The following is a 21243-nucleotide window of genomic DNA, read 5'->3' on the forward strand; positions in this document are numbered from 1 at the left end:
CTTCACTCAGGTATTCTATACTAGCATATATTTTCTTAGATTTATTCCTTGGTGCTTTGTATTATTTTATGCTATTTTAAAGGTTTTCATAGTTTTTTTGGTTTTTCTTTTTGGCTGGTAAATAGGAATGCAATTATCTTTTTATGTTGATATTGCATCCAAAAATTTTGCTGAACTCTTGTTAATTCTGACAATTTAGCTATAGATTCTTTGAGTTTTCCATGTGGACAATTATATCATCTGTATCATTTATTCCTTTTCTAAATCATACATCCTTTTTGCCTTATCTTATTGTGCTAGCTAGGATCTCAAGCAAGGACACTGTGAGTAGAAGTAGTGGTAAAGGCATCTTTATCTTGAAACAATGACCCTTCCTTATTTGTGGTGCTTCCTGCTGAATCAGAGTCCTGAATGGGCACATTTAAGGCCAAGCTTAAGTCACAGACTCTTCTCACTGCCAGAAAATAAGGAAGAAAAATATATGCCTTGCTTCACCTTCCATAATATGGTAAGGCTCGTTCTCCAACTTTCCTAGGGATTTCTCCCAAATGGGTAGGATATTCAGGTGCTGGATAACTGAAAGTAGCTTGCAACTGACCATTTACTTATCTTTACCCCTAGGAAGAGCCCACCTACTCAACCTGGTCACATGTGCACTAGCATACTCATAGGAAATGTATTCTTCATTCCAAATTTAAACTCTAAGAAGACATCTCCCTTGGCTGCACACATGATATCAGAATTGAGGTTCTCCCGTTCTGAGTTGTTGGTGGAAGCTCCCATGGCTGTTATAAAGTCTTCAAGAAGGAGAGAAGAAGGAGAGACTTGGGGAATGGAAGGGGATGAGATGTGGAGTATACTCAAGGACTGGAATCTCCTGTGACACGAAACTCCAGACATGACTTTTCAAAGGCATGTCCTCACTAGTTCTTCCACTTGTTCCAAAAATTTATTTGCTTCTGTTTCCACTGCAGTCACCAATGGTTGGACCTCATGTTTCCCTCTGCCTGGGCATTTGCTGAGAATAACACAATCTCCCAGCTCTCCAGTTACTTCCACATCTGCAAGGACATTCATGTCTCCTTAGGGTTTTCTAAAGGGTTATGGCTTGCAGGAATGTGAAAGAGACTTAATAAAGAGGATTCTACCACCAAAGTAAAACATATGCACATGATGACAGATTGATGATTTGGTCATAATTTTTAAAAAATTCTATATAGTCAAACCTAACATGAAGTTAAAAATCAAATTGAGTAAATGGATGTGACTCAGCCAATTGGGCTCCCATCTACCGTATAGGAGGTCCAGCATTCAATGCCCAGGGCCTCCTGGCAAGGGTAAGCTGGCCCATGTGGTATGCCAGCCCATGCTGGAATGCCAGCCGTGCAGGAATGCCGCCCTGCACAGGAGAGCTGGCCAACGTGGAGAGCTGGCACAGCAAGATGACACAACAAGAGACACAGAGGAGAGAAAATAAGAAGACATAGCAGGACAGGGAGTTGAGGTGGCACAAGAGAGCAATCACCTGTCTCCCACTCTGGAAGGTCCCAGGATCAGTTCCTGGAGCCATCTAATGAGAATACAAGCAGACACAAAAGATCACACAGCGAGTGGACACAGAGAGCAGACAATGGGGGATTGGGGCAAGGGGGAGAGAAATAAATAAAATAAATCTTAAAAAAAAATCAAATGGCACACTTGAACTATATTTGCAATATATTGCAATTGACAAAACGTCACTATCCCTAATATACAAAGAGCTCTTACAAATTGATACAAAGAGATAACCTAATTTTAAAAATGGGTGGACATGAAGAGGCAGAAAAAAACCCACAAATGACCAATGAAAATAAGAAAACTTCAGCTTTACTTTTCAGGCTTAGTTATTAACTAAAACAAAAAACTAAATGTCACTCTTTTCACCTAATAAAATGACAAAGGGGAAAATGATTTTCAAAACATGATGCTGGAGGCTAAGAATATAGACTGGTGGGTGCACTGTTGGTGCAAGCAATCGTGTTTCTTGACTATAGTCTAGTGATATGTTGTCAAATCTTTTACCCGTGGACCCTCTGATTCAGCATTTCCATCCTGGGGGCTTACTCTGGGAATATGTTCTAAAAGGAAAATAATCTGGCAAGTGCAGCAGTGTCCCCTGCAGCCTGGTGAAGAAGAGCAAAAAACTGGATTTGACAATATGAATAGTTTAGATGGAGTATACTATAGTCGCACAATAGAATAGTAGGCATCTTTAAAAAGATGTCTGGGGCAACAGCTGAGTGAAAAAAACACAATTATCAGAGCATGTTTACTATTATTTCATTGGAGCAAGTACATTAATAAGTGCACACACACATTTGCATGTGAAAATGTATTGTGGCTACAAGAGGGGATATTCATTAAAATTTTATGGATGAGCATGTGGCAAGACTTCCGGGGGTTTTCACCTAATTGTTGATCATTCTCTGCAGACTTGGCTTTTAAAAACAAGTATGCATTATTTTTGCAATTAAAAAAACTGCTCTCTTCCTGTGGGGAGAAAAAGAAACTCTGTGTTTCCTTTTTTTAAAATATGAACAAGGACAAAATACCAGATCTGTGCATCTTTGGAAAAACAAAGACCGGAGAAAGGTTTCCCCAAGGTTTAGAGGAACACTTTGCCTCACTCCCACAATTACAGGTGCTTTGTCTCAGGAGCTGCCCTGGGGCTCAGGGACAGCAGTCACCCTCTGCTCTGCTGGGCTGGCCAAATACCTGGGAGAAAGCAAGACTAACTCAAATGACATGGGCCCGGGAGAGGCCCTCAGTGTGTCCCGCAGTGCTGAGAGTAGAATAAAGGAAAAATAGAAGGATAGCACAGAAGCTTCCAAGGAAGGAAGGGCATTCTGATATCTGCTCACTGGGGCCGCCATTGTCAGGCTCACCTGACCCGACAGTGAGTCCCTCTTCTAGTGAGTCGAACACCTTATTTTTATCAATGAGCGCAGCAGGCCCAGAGAGGGAATGCAACTTGTGAGGCCTCGGCAGGCAGTGACAGGCGGTCCTGATGGCTGGCCACTGGCTCCTGATCTGGCTCTTTCCAGTACACCACACTGCTCTTTATTAGCCTAAACCTTCAGATTGGGTAGAGTGGCTGACGGTCATGCTCCGTTTCAGGTAGAATATGCAGAAGCGTTTTCTCTTTCCATAAAGGTGTAGGTTGGAAGACTGCTTTTCCTGTCGCTGTGCCATGGGCTCGTGAGCACACGTCCTGAGATGCAGCTGTGCCATACAACATGGGCCCTGTGGCCCACCCACCCACACACACACACACACACAAGGTGTGGGCACAGTTCAGAGTAGAATCAAGACCTGTTGGGGACACCGAAAAACAAGGGCCATTGGGAACAGAAGTGAGAAGAGCTACAGGCTCTGCTCACCCTACGGAAAGGCAGGCCAAGGACTGGGCTATTTACAGAACCAGTGGATGGCCCCCAAATACTTTTCACCTTCTGGTAGGATAAGTAGGAAAGCAACCTTATCAGAGAGGAGACAAGCAGATTTCTGAGGTCCCAAGTCTGGTTTAGATGCTAGGTTTTTACTTTTAAAAATTTATGTTGTTGTGTTTTGTAAAATGTTATTGTGGTCACATTTATATAAGAAAATTTCCATTTTCACCATTTTAAGTGTATGATTCAAGGACATTGATAACATTTACATTGTTATACCATATCACCACCATCCATTACCAAAATTTTTCTATCATCCCAAACAGAAACTCTGTATCCATTAAGCATTTTCCCTTTCCCCCTATAACCACTAATCTACTTTAAATCTCTCTATATTATATTTACCTTTCCCTAGATAGTTCTGTTTTTTAGATTTATTTTTTATTTCTCCCCCCTTACTTTCCCCCCTCCTGTGTTGTCTGCTCTCTGTGTCCATTCGCTGTGTGTTCTTCTGTGTCTGCTTGTATTCTCATTATGCAGCTCTGGGAACTGATCCTGAGACCTTCTGGAGTGGGAGAGAGGCAATTACTCTCTTGCACCACTTCAGCTCCCTGTTCTGCTACGTCTTCTTATTTTCTCTCCTCTGTGTCTCTTGTTGCATCATCTTGCTGCGCCAGCTCTCTGCATCTGTGGCACTCCTGCATGGGACAGCATTCCTGCATGGACCAGCACTCTCTGTGGGCCAGCTCGCCATATAGGCCAGCTTGCCCTCAGCAGGAGGCCCTGGGTATCAAACCCTGGACCTCCTACATGGTAGACAGGAGCCCTATTGGTTGAGCCACATCTGTTTCCCGCCTAGATATTTCATATAAGTAGAGTCATACAGTATTTGTCCTTTTGTGTCAGGTTTGTTTTACTAAGTATAATGTTTTCAAGGTTCATCCACATTGTTGCATGTATCAGAACTTCATGCCTTTTTACAGTTGAATAGTATTCTGCTGCATATCTTTACCACATTTTGTTTACCCATTCATTTGTTGATGGACACTTGGGTTGCTTCTATATTTTGGTTATTATGAATAGTGCTGCTATGGACACTGGTGTACATGTATGTGTTTGAGTGTCTGTTTTCAATTCTCTTGGGTATTTAAGTAGAAGTGGGTTTGCTGGATCATATGGCAATTCTACATTTAACTTTTTGGGGAATTACTAAACTGTTGTGCACAGCAGCAGCACCATTTTACATTCCCATCAGCAATGCACAGATGTTCCAATTTCTCTGCATCCTTGCTAACACTTGTTAGTCTCTGTTTTTTAAATAGCCATCCTAGTGAATGTGAAATTGTTTTGATTTATACTTCCCTAATGACCAATGTAAAGTGTGACTTACTTTACAAAAGTAAAATTCATATTTCTGTATATTTTATTATATTTTAATATATGGTTTTCAGCTGCTTTATTGTGATTGTCCTAAGCATAGTTTTCTTTTATTTCATTCTGCTTCTTAAATTTGTGGCTTGATGTCTTCTTTTGGTTTTGGAAAATTATCAGCTAGCATCTTTTCAAATATTGTTTAAGTCCCATTCTGTGTCTCCTCTTTTCTGGGACTCCAATAACTTGTCTACTATATCTATTTCCATATCCCATATGTCTCACATGTTTTGTCTCTATTTTCCATCTTTTTTCTTTCCTTGCTTTACTTTAGATACTTTCTCTGACCTATCTTCAAGTTCACAAATTCTTTCTTCTGCTGTGTCTAATTTATCATTAAACTATTTCATTCTAGAATGTCTACCTGAGTTTTTAAAACACAGTGTACTTCTCTTTAAATTTCCCATTTTCTCTTCTTTAAAAAAGATATATTGAATAACAAATATTTTAAAGTTGTGCCTGATAACTCCAATATCTGGTGCAGCTTTGGGTCTGTTTCTACTGCCTATATCTTCTCTTGTTTTCAGTCATTGATTCACCCTCCTGACATGTTTGGAAATTTTTGTTTGAATGTTAAACATTGTATATGGAAACTGGAGAGGCTCTGGGTGGTGTCTTCTTTTGGCCTTTGGAGTAAATGTAGTATACAATTAATGATTGAGGTATTTTGAGTTTGGGTTTCAATCTCTGTGATGGCTAGGGTATTCCATTTTTTTTAAAAGTGGGTGCTGGGGATTGAACCTGGGACCTGGTACATGGGAAACAGGCACTCCAACCACTGAGCTACACCCACTCCCCTCCATTTTACCTTAATTCCTAGGGGTATTGACTAAAAACTTGGAATATTTACTAGCAATTCTCCTCCTTCAAGAGCCCTGAATGCCAATGTTTTTCTCCCAAGACCATCTTACTGGTTGTAGCAGTTTGATATTGTTTATGAATTCCAAAAATAGATATTGGATTATGTTTGTAAACTGGTTAGTTCCTCTGGACATATTAGATTATATTGGATTCAGAGATTTCACTTTTACTTGATTAAATCATGACTGAGGCTTTCATTGGGCCATGTCAGTAGCACATTGAGTCCCCCTTGGTGGGCAGGGACTCACAGAGAAACTTCACTGCAGGGAATGGAGTTTGGAGTTTTGATCCTGGAGCCTGAGGAGTAAACACATAGAGAAGCAGATATGTGAGGAAGGAAAGAAGGCTCAATTGGACACAGCAGAAGTCCCAGGAAGAGAGACAAGCCATTTGTCTGATAGTCTACAGCTGGCCTTGTGGAGTGAGCAGAGGAGCTGAGCCCGAAGAGAAATGAGCCCTGGGAAGAGAGGACCCAGGAAGCCAGAACCCTTGCAGATGTCAGCAGCCATCTAGCTCCAAAACATGGCAACAGACTTTGGTGAGGGGAATAAGTTATGCTTTATGGCCTGGTAACTATGGGCTTCCACCCCAAATAAACACTCTTTATAAAAACCAACAGATTTCTGGTGTTTTGCATCAGCACCCCTTCGGCTGACTAATATACTAGTGAAAGCTCTTTTCAGCATTTATGCCTTTTATGCAAATACAAATCATTTTAAAATGTGACTTGTTCTTAATTTTCTTTAATTTGAGGATATCTTTTTTCTTAAACGAGGGTATATTTTGCACAATTTCTTAAAATTCTTTAAAAAAATAATCCTTTGGTTTTTTAAAATGCTCAATATTATAAGTTATTTTATTAATCTTCAAATTAAATACTTTTTGGTCTAGGTTGAATTTAGCACAAAATTGAATTTAAGCCAAAGAGATGCTATTTTATATTCAGTTTATACTGTTGCATATTTCATTAAACTTCATTAATTTATGCCACAAACATGTTTTCTTTAATATGTTGTGAATCAGAGTAAGTATTAAGATCAATGATTTGAACATCAGGTAAAAAGAGATTAAAAGAGAGATTTAAGCTGGAATAATGGATTAGCATCATCACCTAGATTGCCAGGTCCTGAAATTATAGCAAATCTACTAGATTCAAGATTACAAGATTCAGAAATTTTGCTGGCTTGGGACTGCTTTCTAAATGGTCATAAAGAGGGAATGACTTGGGCCCTCAGCAGTTCCAGGGAAGACTCCTGCATCCTTAGTCACCTCTCTTTCTCATTTCCAAACTTGGTCCTCTATTCACTTCTCCTATGGTCAACAATGACTTCCTGTTTCATAAGGAAAGGTGAAGCCACTAGATGTAGCTCCCATAAATTCCTGTCCCCCCATCAACAAGCCAAATGGCATCAAAGCCCATCCTTCTATCTTCCTCTCTCTATCTGTGGATTGGCTTTGTCTCACAGTGGGCCAGCACCTCTCTCTGTATTCTCAAGTCCACCTTCCTCATTTCCATGGGAAATCTGTTTCAGCCATTAGGTTGTTTTCTCCCACCTCTTCAACTTCTGCCTGTCACGGGTCTTCTCTTTCCCTGTATAAGCATACTCCCCACCAAAAGACCTGTCTAATCGCAAATCTCTCTCTGGTCTGGTGTTTGAAAAATTTCAGGCTCTATCCATTAATGGGTTATGAAATCAGTCTGTTTCACACAAAAAATTCTTTTTAAAAATGAAGTAGGGAAGTAGAGGTGGCTTAAGCAATTGGGCTCCCGTCTATCATATAGGGGGTCCAAGGTTCGATACCCAGGGCTTCCTGGTGAAGGCAAGCTGATCTGTGTGGTGAGCTGGCCCACGCAGAGTGCTGCCCCGTGTAGGAGTGCTGGCCCATGTGGAGGGCTGACACAGCAAGATGATGCAACAAAAAGAGACACAGAGGAGAGACAATGAGAGACACAGCAGACCAGGGAGCTGGGGTGGCGCAAGAGAATGATCGCCTCTCTCCCACTCCAGAAGGTCCCAGGATCAGTTCCTGGAGCCACCTAATGAGAATACAAGCAGACACAGAAGAACAAACAGTGAATGGACACAGAGAGCAGACAATAGAGGGATGGGGGGGAAATAAAATAAATAAATCTTTAAAAAAAATGAAGTAGAGTGAAATCAATGATAACAGAATGCAATGCATATATTTTAAATAGGAGCTGTCTGCATTCCAACCAACACTGTGAACAGCTGAGTTTAGCAACAGCTGGTGGGCCATGGAATATAAGCATCAGTTGGGAAACAGCCATCCACTCTTCTGCTCACTGGTGTCTCATTTGATTTTCTGGATTTGATCATAATGGTATCAGGAGAGTTAATGTTTTATGGTTTAATTTTAGAGTTAATGAAATTTTCACTTTATTATCAAATGAAATTTAGGAGAATTTTATCCCCAATGATAGCAAAAGCAGCAAGACTTTCCACCAAGTTTTGGTTATTAATTAACAACTTTCAGGGATTTTTTTTTTAATTAGACATAAATTTTTGGCACTTTTTAAGTTTGTGATAACATTTTAATCAAGCTTGAACACATTATTCTTAAAATAGTTCATTTTATAAGAAATAAGAATCATGGGGAGCAGGTGTAGCTTGGTTGTTGAGCATTTGCTTTCCATGAGCGAGGTCCCAGGTTCAATCTCTAGTACCTCCAAAGAAAAAAAGAATCATGATTTGAAAGAGGAAAAAGTATGTTCTAGTTCAACTGTCAGATCTGGGTATGTAGATAATGATGAAAACATTAAGGAAATGTTTCTTCTAATCAACAAATTTCTTTATTTGAGCTACAATCCAAAAATAAATAAGTCCAATACTTTTAAATAAAGATGGTTTAAATATAGCTTATCCAATGCTCATCGCCCTCTGAAACTCAATTATTTGCAGTGATATTCTTGCAAATGAAAGCTTAAAATTATCCAAAGAAAGAAAGAAAAAAAACACTTGAAATAGAAGCAAGCTACACTTGTTGCTAAGACCCTCCGATATTTTCAAAGACAGAAAATAAAGACATAAAATTGCCAACACTATTTCTTAGTTATTTTGTCTCAGTTAATGAGAAAGCACCATAATCATATGTACTTGTACATGTGTAGCAAAAGAGAAAATTACTTGCATAGTTGCTGAAAAAACTATTCTTGGCATGTGTGGACATGCTGAATATGATTCTTGATGATAAATCAGTTGAGCAATTTAAAACTATTCTTCTAAGTGATTACACATGCTCTTAACAAATTTGTATTTCTACAGAACAAAATGATAGTTATTTTTAGATAGATGTGGGCAGACAGAGATTTTGTGACCCAACTTGACAAGAACGTGGCTATTTCAAGTTGCTAGCACTTTTAGTTTTTGCCAAACATACATGGCAAGATGACTTTTATAAAGGATTTATTATGTTGTTCAAATTTAACCTAAAACAGCTGTGTTAAGAAATTTGATGGAATTGCAAAAGTACGTTATTTTAAAATATAAATTTAACTAGAAATTGGCAATGGATTTGTAAGTGATGCAGAAGTATGACCAGAAAGCCTAGCGGAGTAATTAAAAATGTTGTTTAAAAACTACTATTTATATTACTATTTGGAATCTCTATTTAATACATTTTAAACATTTAGCATTCTAAGAGTTGTATGGAATCTACTGAATTTGAAAATAAAAGCAGTGATGGGGAGTGGATGTGGCTCAAGTGGTTGAAAGCCTACTTCCCACATGGGAGGTCCCAGGTTCAGTTCCCAGTGCCTCCTAAAACAAACAAACAACAAAGCAAAACAAATGAGAAAAAGAACTCAGGTGAGCCAATGCGGCTCAGTGATTAACCGCCAGCTTCACACATACAAGGTCCTGGGTTCAATCCCTGGCCCCCAGTACCTAAAAAAAAAAAAGAAGAAGAAGAAGAAGCAGTGATGGCTACTTAATTTCTTTAAGAGACCCTTCTCTCATTGATATATTTTGCTCAGAAATTGGAGCTGGGCTGAGCAGGTGGCTGCCCTTCCAATCCTCCTCCCCTCTGCCACAGGAGCAGAGCTGTGGCAGGACAGAGGAGGCCGGGAAACGACCTTGTACCAGTGTACCAGGTGTATCTCCGTGACTTCTCCAGGGGGATGGAGGAGAAGGGATTTGTGCACCATCAGGGTCCGGGGCTCCTCTTCTCTGAGCTAGAACACAGTGTGCCCAGGGCCCCCCTTGGGTCACAGATGAGAACAACCCCTGTGGGATGGTGAAGCGGCACAATGAGAGGTGCTTGGCCCCTGAACGAGCTCCTGGGTCTGCTGCACCCACTTGGACCGCTGGCTCAGGACTTAACCGAGGGAGAAATCAACAGCTAGCTGCTGTAAACCACTGCGTGGCCGGGCCTTTGTTAAAGCAGCTCATCCCTTCCATTAACTCGAAAGTGAATGCATCGTATAATGCCTATGAGGAGAGGACTAAGTTACATGAACTCAGGAATCGGGATTCCCATTTTCTGTTTGGGAAAAAAGCAATCTCCTTGGCTACCATTTTTGAGGATGATATTTCAGCAACTGAACTGGCATGTACAGCTGATATTTTTAGATATTTATAATTAACTGAATTTGGATCTGCAGGGAAAAAAGCAACCGTGTATTTTAAGATGTTGAATATATCCAACAGTTGCAAAATCCATTTTAAGTAATCCCCATGGTTACTGTATATCCCCAACATTTTGCAGCCCATGAACAGAACAATATCAAAGAAGACACGCTGAATGGAATAAAATTAAAGATATCAATTACATAGCACATTTCTGTGACAGACCTTAGTAATTACACTCCAAAAAAGCAATCTGAAATATTTAGGAAAAGCGTTTGGATAAAACATCGATTTGTATTTCAGGCCCCTGGGTGCTGGGACATTGCGTATTTGGGGTCCTCTGTACCAGGAGGGTTTATGGAGCAGTCTGAACACCCCAGCCTTCTGGGACACCCCCTTTCCTGGCTGTGCTTCCCCAGTTCAGGTCTCTGCTCCTTCTCAGCCTCCTCCCCTGCCCATCATGGGAAGGCGAGGGTCCCCAGCTCACTCCCAGGCTCTTCTCACGCCATCCACTTCCTCTGGGCAACCTTTGCCAAACCCTGTCCCCTCCGTACTTCCATCCCAGAGCCCTTTTCCGAGGTCCTGCCGCGGTGGACGTCGGCCTGACCATGCCCCAAACCAAACGTGAGTGCTTCCCTGTGCCAACCCCGACTCTGCTGTTTTCACTTAGAGGATGGGGCCACCGTCCCCATGTGCCTCGACAAGACCCCTGGGTGTCTTCCCCTGTGCCACCCGCCTCCACCGGTCAGCCACTAACCCCCACTGCTTCTATTCCGTTGAGTAGCTCTCTCTCTGTTTTCCTCTGATCTCCTCCCACCTCCCATCACCCTAGGTCTTTTCCAGCTTAGGGCAGAATCTTCCTTCTTTTCTCCCAGAGGCCAGTCTGCCCCTCTGCAACCCACCCTCCCCACCACCACCAGCTGGAGATTTCCAAATCCAGTATGGTCTTATCCTGCCCTGCTTAGAAGCCATTCTTGTCTCTCATCACAGACATAAGCCACTACCCACACGGGCCTCCCGTGGGAATGCCTTCAAGAGCCCTGAGGCCCTGGCAGGTGCTGCGGTGCCACCAGCCACCCACAGGCGCCTGGAGGCGGGGTCCCAAGGTTCTTCCCTGGGAAGCTTTCCCTGGCACCTGCCCCCCCCCCCCCCACCAGGTAGATAGCCCTCTGCTGCGTCACTGTGCCCTCCCACCCATCCCCCTTTTATTCAAAGGAAAACAATTTCCGATTCGGAATGAGTTTTGAGCCCATCTCTTGTTGGCCTGGGAAAGTCGCTTAGTCTAGTTGGGCCTGGGTCCCCCATCTGCATAACGGGGAGATTAACCCCTAACACCACACACCCCAGCGCTGCACACAGCGGGGGAAGGAAGCCCCGTGCGGGCAGGGTCGCAGTACATGATGCACCGCCCGAGCCTGGCACGGAGCCTGGCACAGGGAGGCCCAGAGTGGGTGTCCATAGACCGCGAGCGCACGCACGAATTTCCTCCTTCGGGGACCAAGGGCTGCCCCAGCGCGGGACTCCTGCCTCCGCTGGGGGTCCCGGGGGGTGGGTGAGGGAGCTTGGTCGCACCGGTTGCCTCTGATCGCGCTTTGGGCTTGGGGCCATGCGAGGTGGTTCCGAGTGCGCGCGGGGGGAGCCTAATCCAACTGGGAGCGTTGGTGCGCGCGGGGGGCGCCTGGCCGCGGGGGGCGGCTCCTGGTCGCACGGGGGGCGCCTGGCCAAGGGGGTGCTCCTGGTCGCGCGGGGGGTTCCTGGTCGCGCGGGGGGCGCCTGCTCGCGGGGGGGCTCCTGGTCGCGCGGGGGGCTCCCGTTTGCACCGAGCGCGCAGGATCGCGCCGGCCCTCCCCGCGGCGCAGGGTGGGGGGCGGCGGCGAGGCCCCTCCCCGCGGCGACCGTCCCTGCAGCTGCCCCGGCGGCCCCCCTCGCAGGGCCAGGTCGGCGACAGCCGGCCCCGCGGGTCGGGACCCCGGCGCGCGCCTCCCCGCGAGCGCGGGCCCGGGGAGCGCACCTGCGCGGCGCGGGCGGGGCCGGGCTGACGTGGCCGCCGGGGCGGGCGCTGCCGGGCGGCGCGCGGGGGCCGGCCAGGCGCGGGCGGTGGCCGAGCGCGCACTCCCGTGCCCGGCGGCGGCGACCCGGCGGCCAGGCGCGCACCCGGGCTGGCGGCGGCGGCCCCGCGCTGCGCAGGCAGGACAAGATGGAAGAGGTCCTGAGGAAGCTGCAGAGGGAAGCGTCGGGGAGCAAGCACCGCGCCATCAAGGAGAGCTGCGCCTGGGCCCTGGGTAAGCGCCGGGGCGGCCGCGCACCCCCGGGGACGGGCCCGGCCTCCCGGCTTCTACCGGGGTGCCTCCGCCACGTCGCCAGCGCGGCCTCGGGAACTGAGGTGCCATCTGCGAACCTGGCTGGGGTGGTGACAGCCACCTGCCGCCTCTCTCGCCTCTCTCCCTTTCCCCGAAGCTTCAGGGGGCTCTGCCGGGCGGGCCTGTGGGCCAGAGGGACGTTGACCCACAAACCTGATCCTGTCCCTCCAGGCGGGGTGGTCCATTCCGTTGACTTCCCCGGCAGAGGCCAGCCTTTTAGTGTTAGCATTAAAGGTTATATAATACGTGGCAAACCACCTCCGGGTGGGATTGTGTTGCCTCCGCAGTTCTGTGGGGGTCTGCCTGCACACAGGTGGCATTTTAGCTTTCTGAGCTTGCAAGCAGGGGAATACGTGACAGGTAGCAAATCCGTGTTTCCCTTCAGACTCAGCACAACTCAACAGCAGAGAAAACGGAAAAACATTTCAATTAGGCAAGAATTAGGGCAATCGAAATGATCTGGAAGGAAATGGAAGGGAGCCCACAGCGTGGGGATGACAGCGATGCTAAAGCAAAGGAGAGGCCAGGTCTGCCAGGCTGCTCTGGGGGGCCTTCCTGCCAGGCCTCGAGGTCCCTCAGTTGCCACTCGGTTAAAATCTAGAATTGGCTCGCCCTCCACCCAAACCAGAAGCCACAGGGCTTGTCACAGTGTGTGGAGGTGCTGCCTGAGAGGACGCGGGGAAGAGCTGGCTCTCCACAGACGTGGAATGAGGAGAGCATTTTAGGCCAGGTTCCTATCAGAAGGTTGGACTCTCATCTGTCTGGGGTGGGCACAGACTTTCGCAGCAGCCTCACTTTTTAAAAACCTGTGTATGTGGTCATAAGACATGGATGGTGTCTACGATGTTTAGCTCGTAGGTAGAGCCAGAACTTGACCATTTTAGTTTCATGGTAAAGAAAAACTGACCAGCCATCCAAGTGAGCCTCGCAGCTCTTAAAGCCACAGTCCTGTTTTTGAATTGCCATTGTCATTCAGCCGAGTGATTCAGAGCTGGCTAATGACTGGTCACAGATGGCTACGCACCACAATAAAGCAAGGACAGCCTCCTCTAAGGCTCCTTTCTTATCCATTCCTGTCTTGCTGGAAGTTAAACGCATTTAGATGAACAGGGAAGAGAGGAGCAGTCTAGTATTTTTCATAAGTTTGAACTTCGACATTCAGCGTCTTATGAAGGTAAACTACAGTGTTGTGAGTTTCAGTCCTCGACTCCTTCCTGGTAGCTCAGACCTAAGGCAGCTGGATCATCCAAGTTGAGTCCACCAGCCTGATTTTATCACAAGTGCTTCTTTTTCCTGCAATTGTTCTCTAGCTGGCAAGGGGAGACAGAAGTGCATGCAGTAGTTAAATAACTGTGTGGGGCATTTATTATGTAGGTTGGGATTAGCAAACCGGGAAACCAGGTCAAAGAAGAGGGGATGGCTGTGAGGCCAGGGGTGCCGGGGGGAGTTGCTGTGCGCCTGTGGGGGTTAGAAGTAGATTCTGCTTGAAGAATAAGCTGTGGATTTCTTCCTTCCTTTGTTTATTGATTTAGCAAACATTTATTAAGACCCCTGCTGTGCTGAGCTGTGGGGCTATAAGGAGAAATAAAATGCCTCCTTCCCGGAAGCTGTTAGGGAGAAGGGCACGTGGGAGGGAGAATGTTGCATAAACAAAGACGTGGAGTGTGGCTTCCTGTTCTCTTTCCACAACAGTCTGTTTTCCATCATCCCATCAATGTTTTCATGACAAAATGCTCGTCACTCCTCAGCCCCCGTAATGTCCTTAGCCGTTAGAGCATAAATTCCTTAGAATGCCCCTCCGAATCTCACCCAGCCTCCTTTCTTATCACTCCCTCACCGGGCTCAACCCCTAGTGGTGGTCAGCTGCAGCACGTTCTAGAACTTGCTGTGCCCAGCACACCTGGTGGCCTTCATGCCCTCTCCAGACTCCGCAGGCCCCGCTCATGCAGGAGCATTTCCTGGACCCCTCAGTAGAGAGCTGTGCTCCTGGCATTCCAGTCGCTCTGATGGCACCTCCTACTTGGGACTGCAGTTGGTGTGGGCACAGCTGCTCTCCTGGGATTGTTGAGGAATGTGTTGGGTGCAAGAGACTGAAAATGCTAATTCCAACAGACTTAAGAAAAAACAAAGAATTTATTCACTCCATCAACTAAAATATTCCTATGGAAGGATTAGCTGCAGGTGCAGTCTGATAAGAAATTTTATGCTGTTCCAGGGACTTTGTTCGGCTTTCACCATGACCAATATGCTTTGTGTGGCTCTTGCCAGCTTTGGGCTCCTGCATCACCACACTTAGACCCCCATGGAGAGAGGGCCATCTGCACACTTAGACCAGTACAGAGAGAGGGTCATCTGCACAATTTAAACATCATAGAGAGAGGGTCATCTGCACACTTAGAACAAGTCAGGCCTGGGGCTCTTCCAGTTATTCTTGCCCAGTCCTTGGCTTCGTATGTTCTCTATTTGGCTGATAAGTTATGTTCTAGGCCTGAACCAGTCCAGTCCTTTGGCCAAGGAATGGCATGAGTTAACCGGCTTAGACCTAGGCCATGAATCCCACTGAAATTCCAGAGTCAAAGAAGGCTGGTTTCCTCAAAGCAAACTTAGGGCGCTGCTTCAAAGGGCAGAGGAGCAGGTGCTGGTCAGGTAAAACCACAGCAGTGTGGGCCTGAGCACCGTGAGCGCCTGATGACAGGCCTCTTTGTGCCTTCTGCACCTACAGGATGAGAGGCAGAGGTTCACTATGCAAATCAACACTTTAATGGCTCGTTTGGGTTTTAAGTGATACTTTTCTATTTATAAAATTTATACGGGTTCACTTTAGAATATTGAAAAATATTAGAACTATATAAAGAAAAAATAATCACCCATAATCTCACCACCCAGAGATATCACTGTTGGCCCTTGGGGCCCTTCTCTTCTGTAAAGCGTCATGTCAAATATGGCCCTTTAGTTTTAGCATTTTCTGCTACTATGCCCTAAACAATTTTTTGAAAAGAGGGTTTTAGGGTTTTGGTTTTTTCTAATGGCTGCCTAGTACCTGGGAAGGAATGTGTATCTTTTTCTATTTTGGAATCTATTTCTATTGGTTATTGGACTTTTTTTGTTACTGAGGATACAGTCTGACCGGGGAGGAGAAGAAGAACGAGCAGCTGGGTCTTGGCTCGTGAGCGCGTGGCTGTCGTGGAGGCTGGGAGCTGGCAGAGCATTAGAGCTGGAAGAGGCCGTGCTCTTGACTGAGAAACTCTTAGGATTTCACATACATCAGGGCACTTCTGTAGGATGATCTAGAAAATGGAGGGGAGGAAGAGAGGAACACCAAGGAGAGATCCCTCCTTCTATCTGCCCACCCTCGTTTCTCTCCACCTCTTGCTGCTCTTACCTTCTCTTACCTTCAAAAGTGTGTGGACTGACCCTGTCCATACCCACTTCCCACACACTCTTCCACCTTCCACCCCCTGACAGTGAAAGATAGGAATGCCTGTCTTCCTTACCCTGTGGTTCTGCTTCCCTTGGGGAGCAGACCTTCTCCTGGGGAGTGAACCTTCTCCAGGGAGTGGATCTTCTCCTGGGGAATGGGCCTTCTCCAGGGAGTGGACCTTCTCCTGGGCAGTGGATCTTCTCCTGGAGAGTAGGCTTCTCCAGGGAATGGACCTTCTCCTGGCGAGTGGATCTTCTCCTGGGGAGTGGGCCTTCTCCAGGGAGTGGACCTTCTCCTGGGGAGTGGACCTTCTCCTGGGGAGTGGATCTTCTCCTGGGGAGTGGGCCTTCTCCTCGGAGTGGACCTTCTCCTGGGGAGTGGATCTTCTCCTGGGGAGTGGATCTTCTCCTGGGGAGTGGGCCTTCTCCAGGGAGTGGACCTTCTCCTGGGGAGTGGATCTTCTCCCAGGGAGTAGGCTTCTCCAGGGAGTGGACCTTCTCCTGGGGAGTGGGCCTTCTTCATGGAGTGGACCTTCTCCTGGGCAGTGGGCTTCTCTTGGGGAGTGGACCTTCTCCAGGGAATGGGCTTCTCCTGGGGAGTGGGCCTCTGCTGGCAGGTCTCCTAGTGCTTTCGGCCTGGTTCCACCTGGCTGCTGCTGGTCTGCCCTTTCCGTTTTTCCTTTCTTCTCACTCTCCCTTGGCACTTACAGACTTGGGCACTTGCACACATGCTCAGTCAGATAGAAGTCCCTCTGGCTGGCGAAGAAACTGTGATGATTTTGTTCTTCCATGTCACGACCTCTCCTTAGGGAGCACCCTTGGTGTGTCATGGGCACTGCCCAGTCCCTGCTGTGCTGACAGCCGGGCCATGCTGCCCTGTGTGTCCTGCCAGCAGCTTCTGGTCGCTGCAGCCTGGGGCTTCATTGTCTGATCATCCTTTCTCTCCTGGGTGGGGAACTGGCCTCCATCTGCTCTCCTCCTCTCTCCAAAGCACCTTCGGGTCTCATCTTCCCATTTTGCTGATCAGGTGTCTTGCTGGCATCCACTCTTTTGACCCACTGGCTGCTCTTACTGCTGAATCTCAGTGACATACTGCATCTGCTGGGACCCCTCAACTCTGTCTGCAAGGTGGGAAGAGATGTTTCTCCTTCCCCAAGGAAAATAGTCCAAGTTGACAGGATTGTGGACTTAAGGGGTGAAGAGAAGAGTCAACGCAAACTTGAGCTGAGACCCTGGAGTCAAGAAGGAACTGTTGAAATAGCAGTTTTTGTTTATTTGTTTTGGGAGAGAAGAGGGACCGTCTCATGATCTGTACAATTGGAGGCAGCAGTAGTGCAAATTATCCACACTCAGCGGCTAAGTAGTGGACATTCAGGTTGGAGCCAGGACACTGGGGATGGCCTCGGAATCAGCATCCCCAACTCCAGTGTGGTTAAAAGTGTTTGCTCTACCATGTCATAAATGTGTGTGAGAATAATAAGATGTTGCAAAAACCACTCTGTGAACTTGAGCACCTTTCACAAGAATAAGTTATGATTTAAGGACATTGAAACATAATTTCCAAAGAAACAGCTTTCTTTTTCTCTCTTTTTATTGCAAGTGGATAGTATTTTAGCCCAATTTAACTACATTAAATTGGCACTCTGATTCAGGTTAGGGAGATATTTCTCTATAGGGGGAGATGTGTTCTAATTTTTAAACTTGCTGGGGTGGGAAGTCTCTGGGACCGCTAAAGGAGAAAGGATTTTAAATGTGGATGATTTGCATACAGAGGATTGACTAAGGGGTACTTGAAGAATTTCTGGGGAAAAAGAACCTAACAGTGAAATCCAGTGTAGATTCTCAGCCTCTGGAGGTGCGTTTTTAACTCTGCCCCTTCTGGTCCGCAGAAACCCTGGATGGCCCCGACACCATTGTCAAGATCCCACCACACCTGCTGAGGTAAGGAAGCGATGCTGAGACGTGGAGTGGAAGTAGACGCGCCCACGGTGCCGCGGGAGGCGTTGGCTCACCGCCTTTGGCTTGCGGGGGATGTGCGCTTTGCGTGCCGAGCTGTCATGGGCCCTGAGGTGGGCGTGGGGGAAACCAGCTGTGGGGTGAGAAGTCGGTGGTCCACAGGGCCAGGCTGGAGGAGGTCGCGGGTGAAAGGATGAAAGAGGTCGAGGATGGAAACCTCAGGGAAGGAGCGGCCGGCGTGGGGCCGCCCCACCAGCTAGAAAGCAGCACCCCTCGGGTGCCTGCAGCTCTGCAGCACGTGGAGAGGGATTTTGGCTCTCAGTGCCCGCAGGCTGTGCGCATGGGGCTGGGCACCGTGGGGCTGTGCGCGTGGGCCTGCGTGCGTGGGGCTGGGCGTGTGGGGTTGAGCGCGGTGGGGCTGACCGCATGAGGCAGCGCACGTGGGGCTATGTGCGTGGGTGGGCCTGCGTGCGTGGGGTTGGACGCGAAGAGTTGAGCTCTGTGGGACTGCATGTGTGGGGTTGAGCGCGGTGGGGCTGGGCGAGGGCCTGCATGCATGGGGTTGGATGCGAAGAGTTGAATGCGGTGGGGCTGCGCGCGTGGGCCTGCGTGCGTGGGGTTGGGCGCTGTGGGGCGGGCTCCGAGGGACTGGGCACAAACAGCAGGAGGCTGAGACCCTGAATCTCCTTCCTACTCTTCCTCCCACTCACCTCCTCTCAGAGAAATACAAACTCTGTGTGGGAAATTTTGAAGGAAAAAAAGAAACAAAAATGAAATTCCAAGATAACCACTGAAAACAGTTTAATAGATTTTCTTAGGTCTTTCTTCCCTGCACATTTATTTTACAAATGAACTTGTCATTTTATTTCCAAGTTTGTGTCCTGTTTTTTCAGTCCATACCATATGGAAAACATATTCTATTGTCAATATAGATTCTTCAAAATTAGAAAAAATACACGTACTATTCTACTCTTTGGCCAGAGCATAATTTATTAAGTAGTTTTCCTATTATTAAACATTTGGATTATTTCCAGATTTTTCTTTGGTAATAATAAACAATGTTGAACATTGAGTCTTTTGTTGAGTGTTGTTTCTGTATTGTCAGAGCACTAGGATTTATTCATATTTTCTCTGTCTTTGTTTGTTGAAGTAGGTTGAACGAGAGTTGTGGTTCTTATTGTTTTTTAAATTCAAAGCTTCTTGCCCTATACTACTGCTATAGGCTTTATACGTTTAAGGAAGCTCATGTGCTCACTAACCGAATGTGCTTTAGTGCGTGTAAGGCTTACAAATGGACAGACTGACAACAGCACCTTTGTCTGGGGAGCGCTGCCCCAGCGGGGGTATCTGTGCACATTAGCAAAGATGCTCCAAGGGCCTGAGGGCACGGGTGGATTCAGAGAATCCATGTCTTGCTCCCTGCCTTTCAAAGTCCCTGCTTCCTAAAATGGATCTGCTTCAAAACTCTTTACCACATCTCAGTTTCCATCTTTCCTTTCACAATCACTCTTCTCATGCTTGGCAAAAGGAAAGCACAGTTCTTCACCATCCCAAATCTTAGAGTGGTACGTTACCCTGGAGTGCAAAAATCTCTTTGCACCAACAAAGGACTACGAAAATGTTAGTATCTGTTTTGATAAAGTGAATATTTTTGGTAACCAGGGCACACTCTTTTGTATGAGTCTGGTAGTTTTCACTTATTGGCTTTCAAGAAAACTGAAGGTGGACCTCTTCTGGTTAATGGATGATAGCTAATTAAACATATTTTTGATGATTAATCCCTTGCTATTTATATGAATAAGGTTTCACACTGCTTACACATCTAAAAGTGAAAAAAAAGATGGGCTTGAGGGAAGCCCTGCCATATGCTAACAATAGGTAGTATCCAGCATAGATACATGAAGGGGTTGTGGAAAAAGTAAACAAGCCCTATCCATTTCTCAGAAATGTATTTCCAGTAGAATCGTGCTTTCCATGTTAAATGTACTAGCATTCTGATAAATAATTTTTAACGCTGTTTGGGCCCTTTGTGAGTCTGAGTAATGACAGCTCAAACCAGAAGAAAATCAAACACTTTTATGCTCATAGGAAATTAAAAGAAAAAAATGATTTCACATAATATGCATTTTTGGTAGACCCATATAAAAGAGAGATTAATAAAAACCTTTCAAGCATTAAAACATATGATATTGAGAGAAAATTCTGTGGGGGAAGTGGAACGGAAAGTGTTCAAGGGGGTAAAAGAATGCAGCGTTTTTTACTTTCCAAGGAGAGTGTGTGTATTTTTTTGATAGATGAAAAAATTGGTTTTCCATTGATGTGGTTGTTATTTTTCATTAGATACATTTTAGATGGGTGATGTTTTAATTAAAAATTTCAATAATTGCAATATGCCAGAATTACAACCTGTGCAACTATTTAAAATTGTAATGAAAAATTTAGATGTCAACTTCGAGGCTGTGAAAAATAGAATTTTGACATTTTCTTAGTGGCTATGTGAGGAAAAAGTTTAAGGCCACTGCTGTAAGGGCAGGCAGGGAGCATTCCCCCATCTGCAGGGTCGTTTAGCCTGCCCACTAGACTTGCTGGGGTTCTGGGCCTGTGGTAAAAGGTCTCTCTTCAGCGATGGGGTGAGAAGAGGCTCCTGGGCCATGGGTGGGAATGTTCGTCGGAAGGCAACCCGCGTTTGCCAGCTCTTGGTGAGTGTGCGGTCAGACGGGTCAAGAGAATGGAGTGTCAGTGTGCTCGAGGTCCCCCCCTTTATAAAGACCACTTCTTTATTCTGTGGTCGTGAGCTTTCCCCCGGAACTCCCTCACCAGCCATACAGCCCAGCGCCGCAGGCTGGGTGGCCGGCGCCCTGGATGAGGGACTGCGCGCCATTCCTAGAACCATCACGCAGACAGTGTGGCCTGAGGGCTGGGGAGGTGGCCCGTGTTTGCAGAGCAGTGAGCTCTGCTGCGCCTTCTGGCACAGCGTGGCTTTGCCCACTCAGCCTGCCCTCATTCTGAGGGAGGGGAGCAAAGACACACGTAGCTGGAAAACATAGCTCTGTGGTAACAAGTGTAAATGTATTGTAGACTTTTATACACTTAAGGTTTCAGCCTGTGATGGCATCATAGGGAGTGCTTACATAGCCTCTTCTAGGATATAGGAAGAAGGCATTATTAGAGCAAAAAGAGAAACTGAATCAGTAATGGTCT

The 21243-nt window shown here is 46.3% G+C and overlaps 1 protein-coding gene across 1 annotated transcript in view; it reads left to right on the forward strand.

The window, feature by feature from the left end:
* Nucleotides 1–12423: 12423 nt before the first annotated feature.
* The window catches only part of ARFGEF3 (ARFGEF family member 3), a 149565-nt gene continuing 140745 nt past the window's right edge, over nucleotides 12424–21243 (forward strand). Inside the window, exons 1-2 of the mRNA XM_058307546.2 lie at nucleotides 12424–12588; nucleotides 17976–18027. Coding sequence (XP_058163529.1) covers nucleotides 12504–12588; nucleotides 17976–18027 — 137 coding nt within the window. The 5' untranslated portion in view covers nucleotides 12424–12503. The remainder of the gene's footprint in view (nucleotides 12589–17975; nucleotides 18028–21243) is intronic.

Source organism: Dasypus novemcinctus, chromosome 11, assembly GCF_030445035.2.
Source record: "Dasypus novemcinctus isolate mDasNov1 chromosome 11, mDasNov1.1.hap2, whole genome shotgun sequence".
Lineage (NCBI taxonomy): Eukaryota > Metazoa > Chordata > Mammalia > Cingulata > Dasypodidae > Dasypus > Dasypus novemcinctus.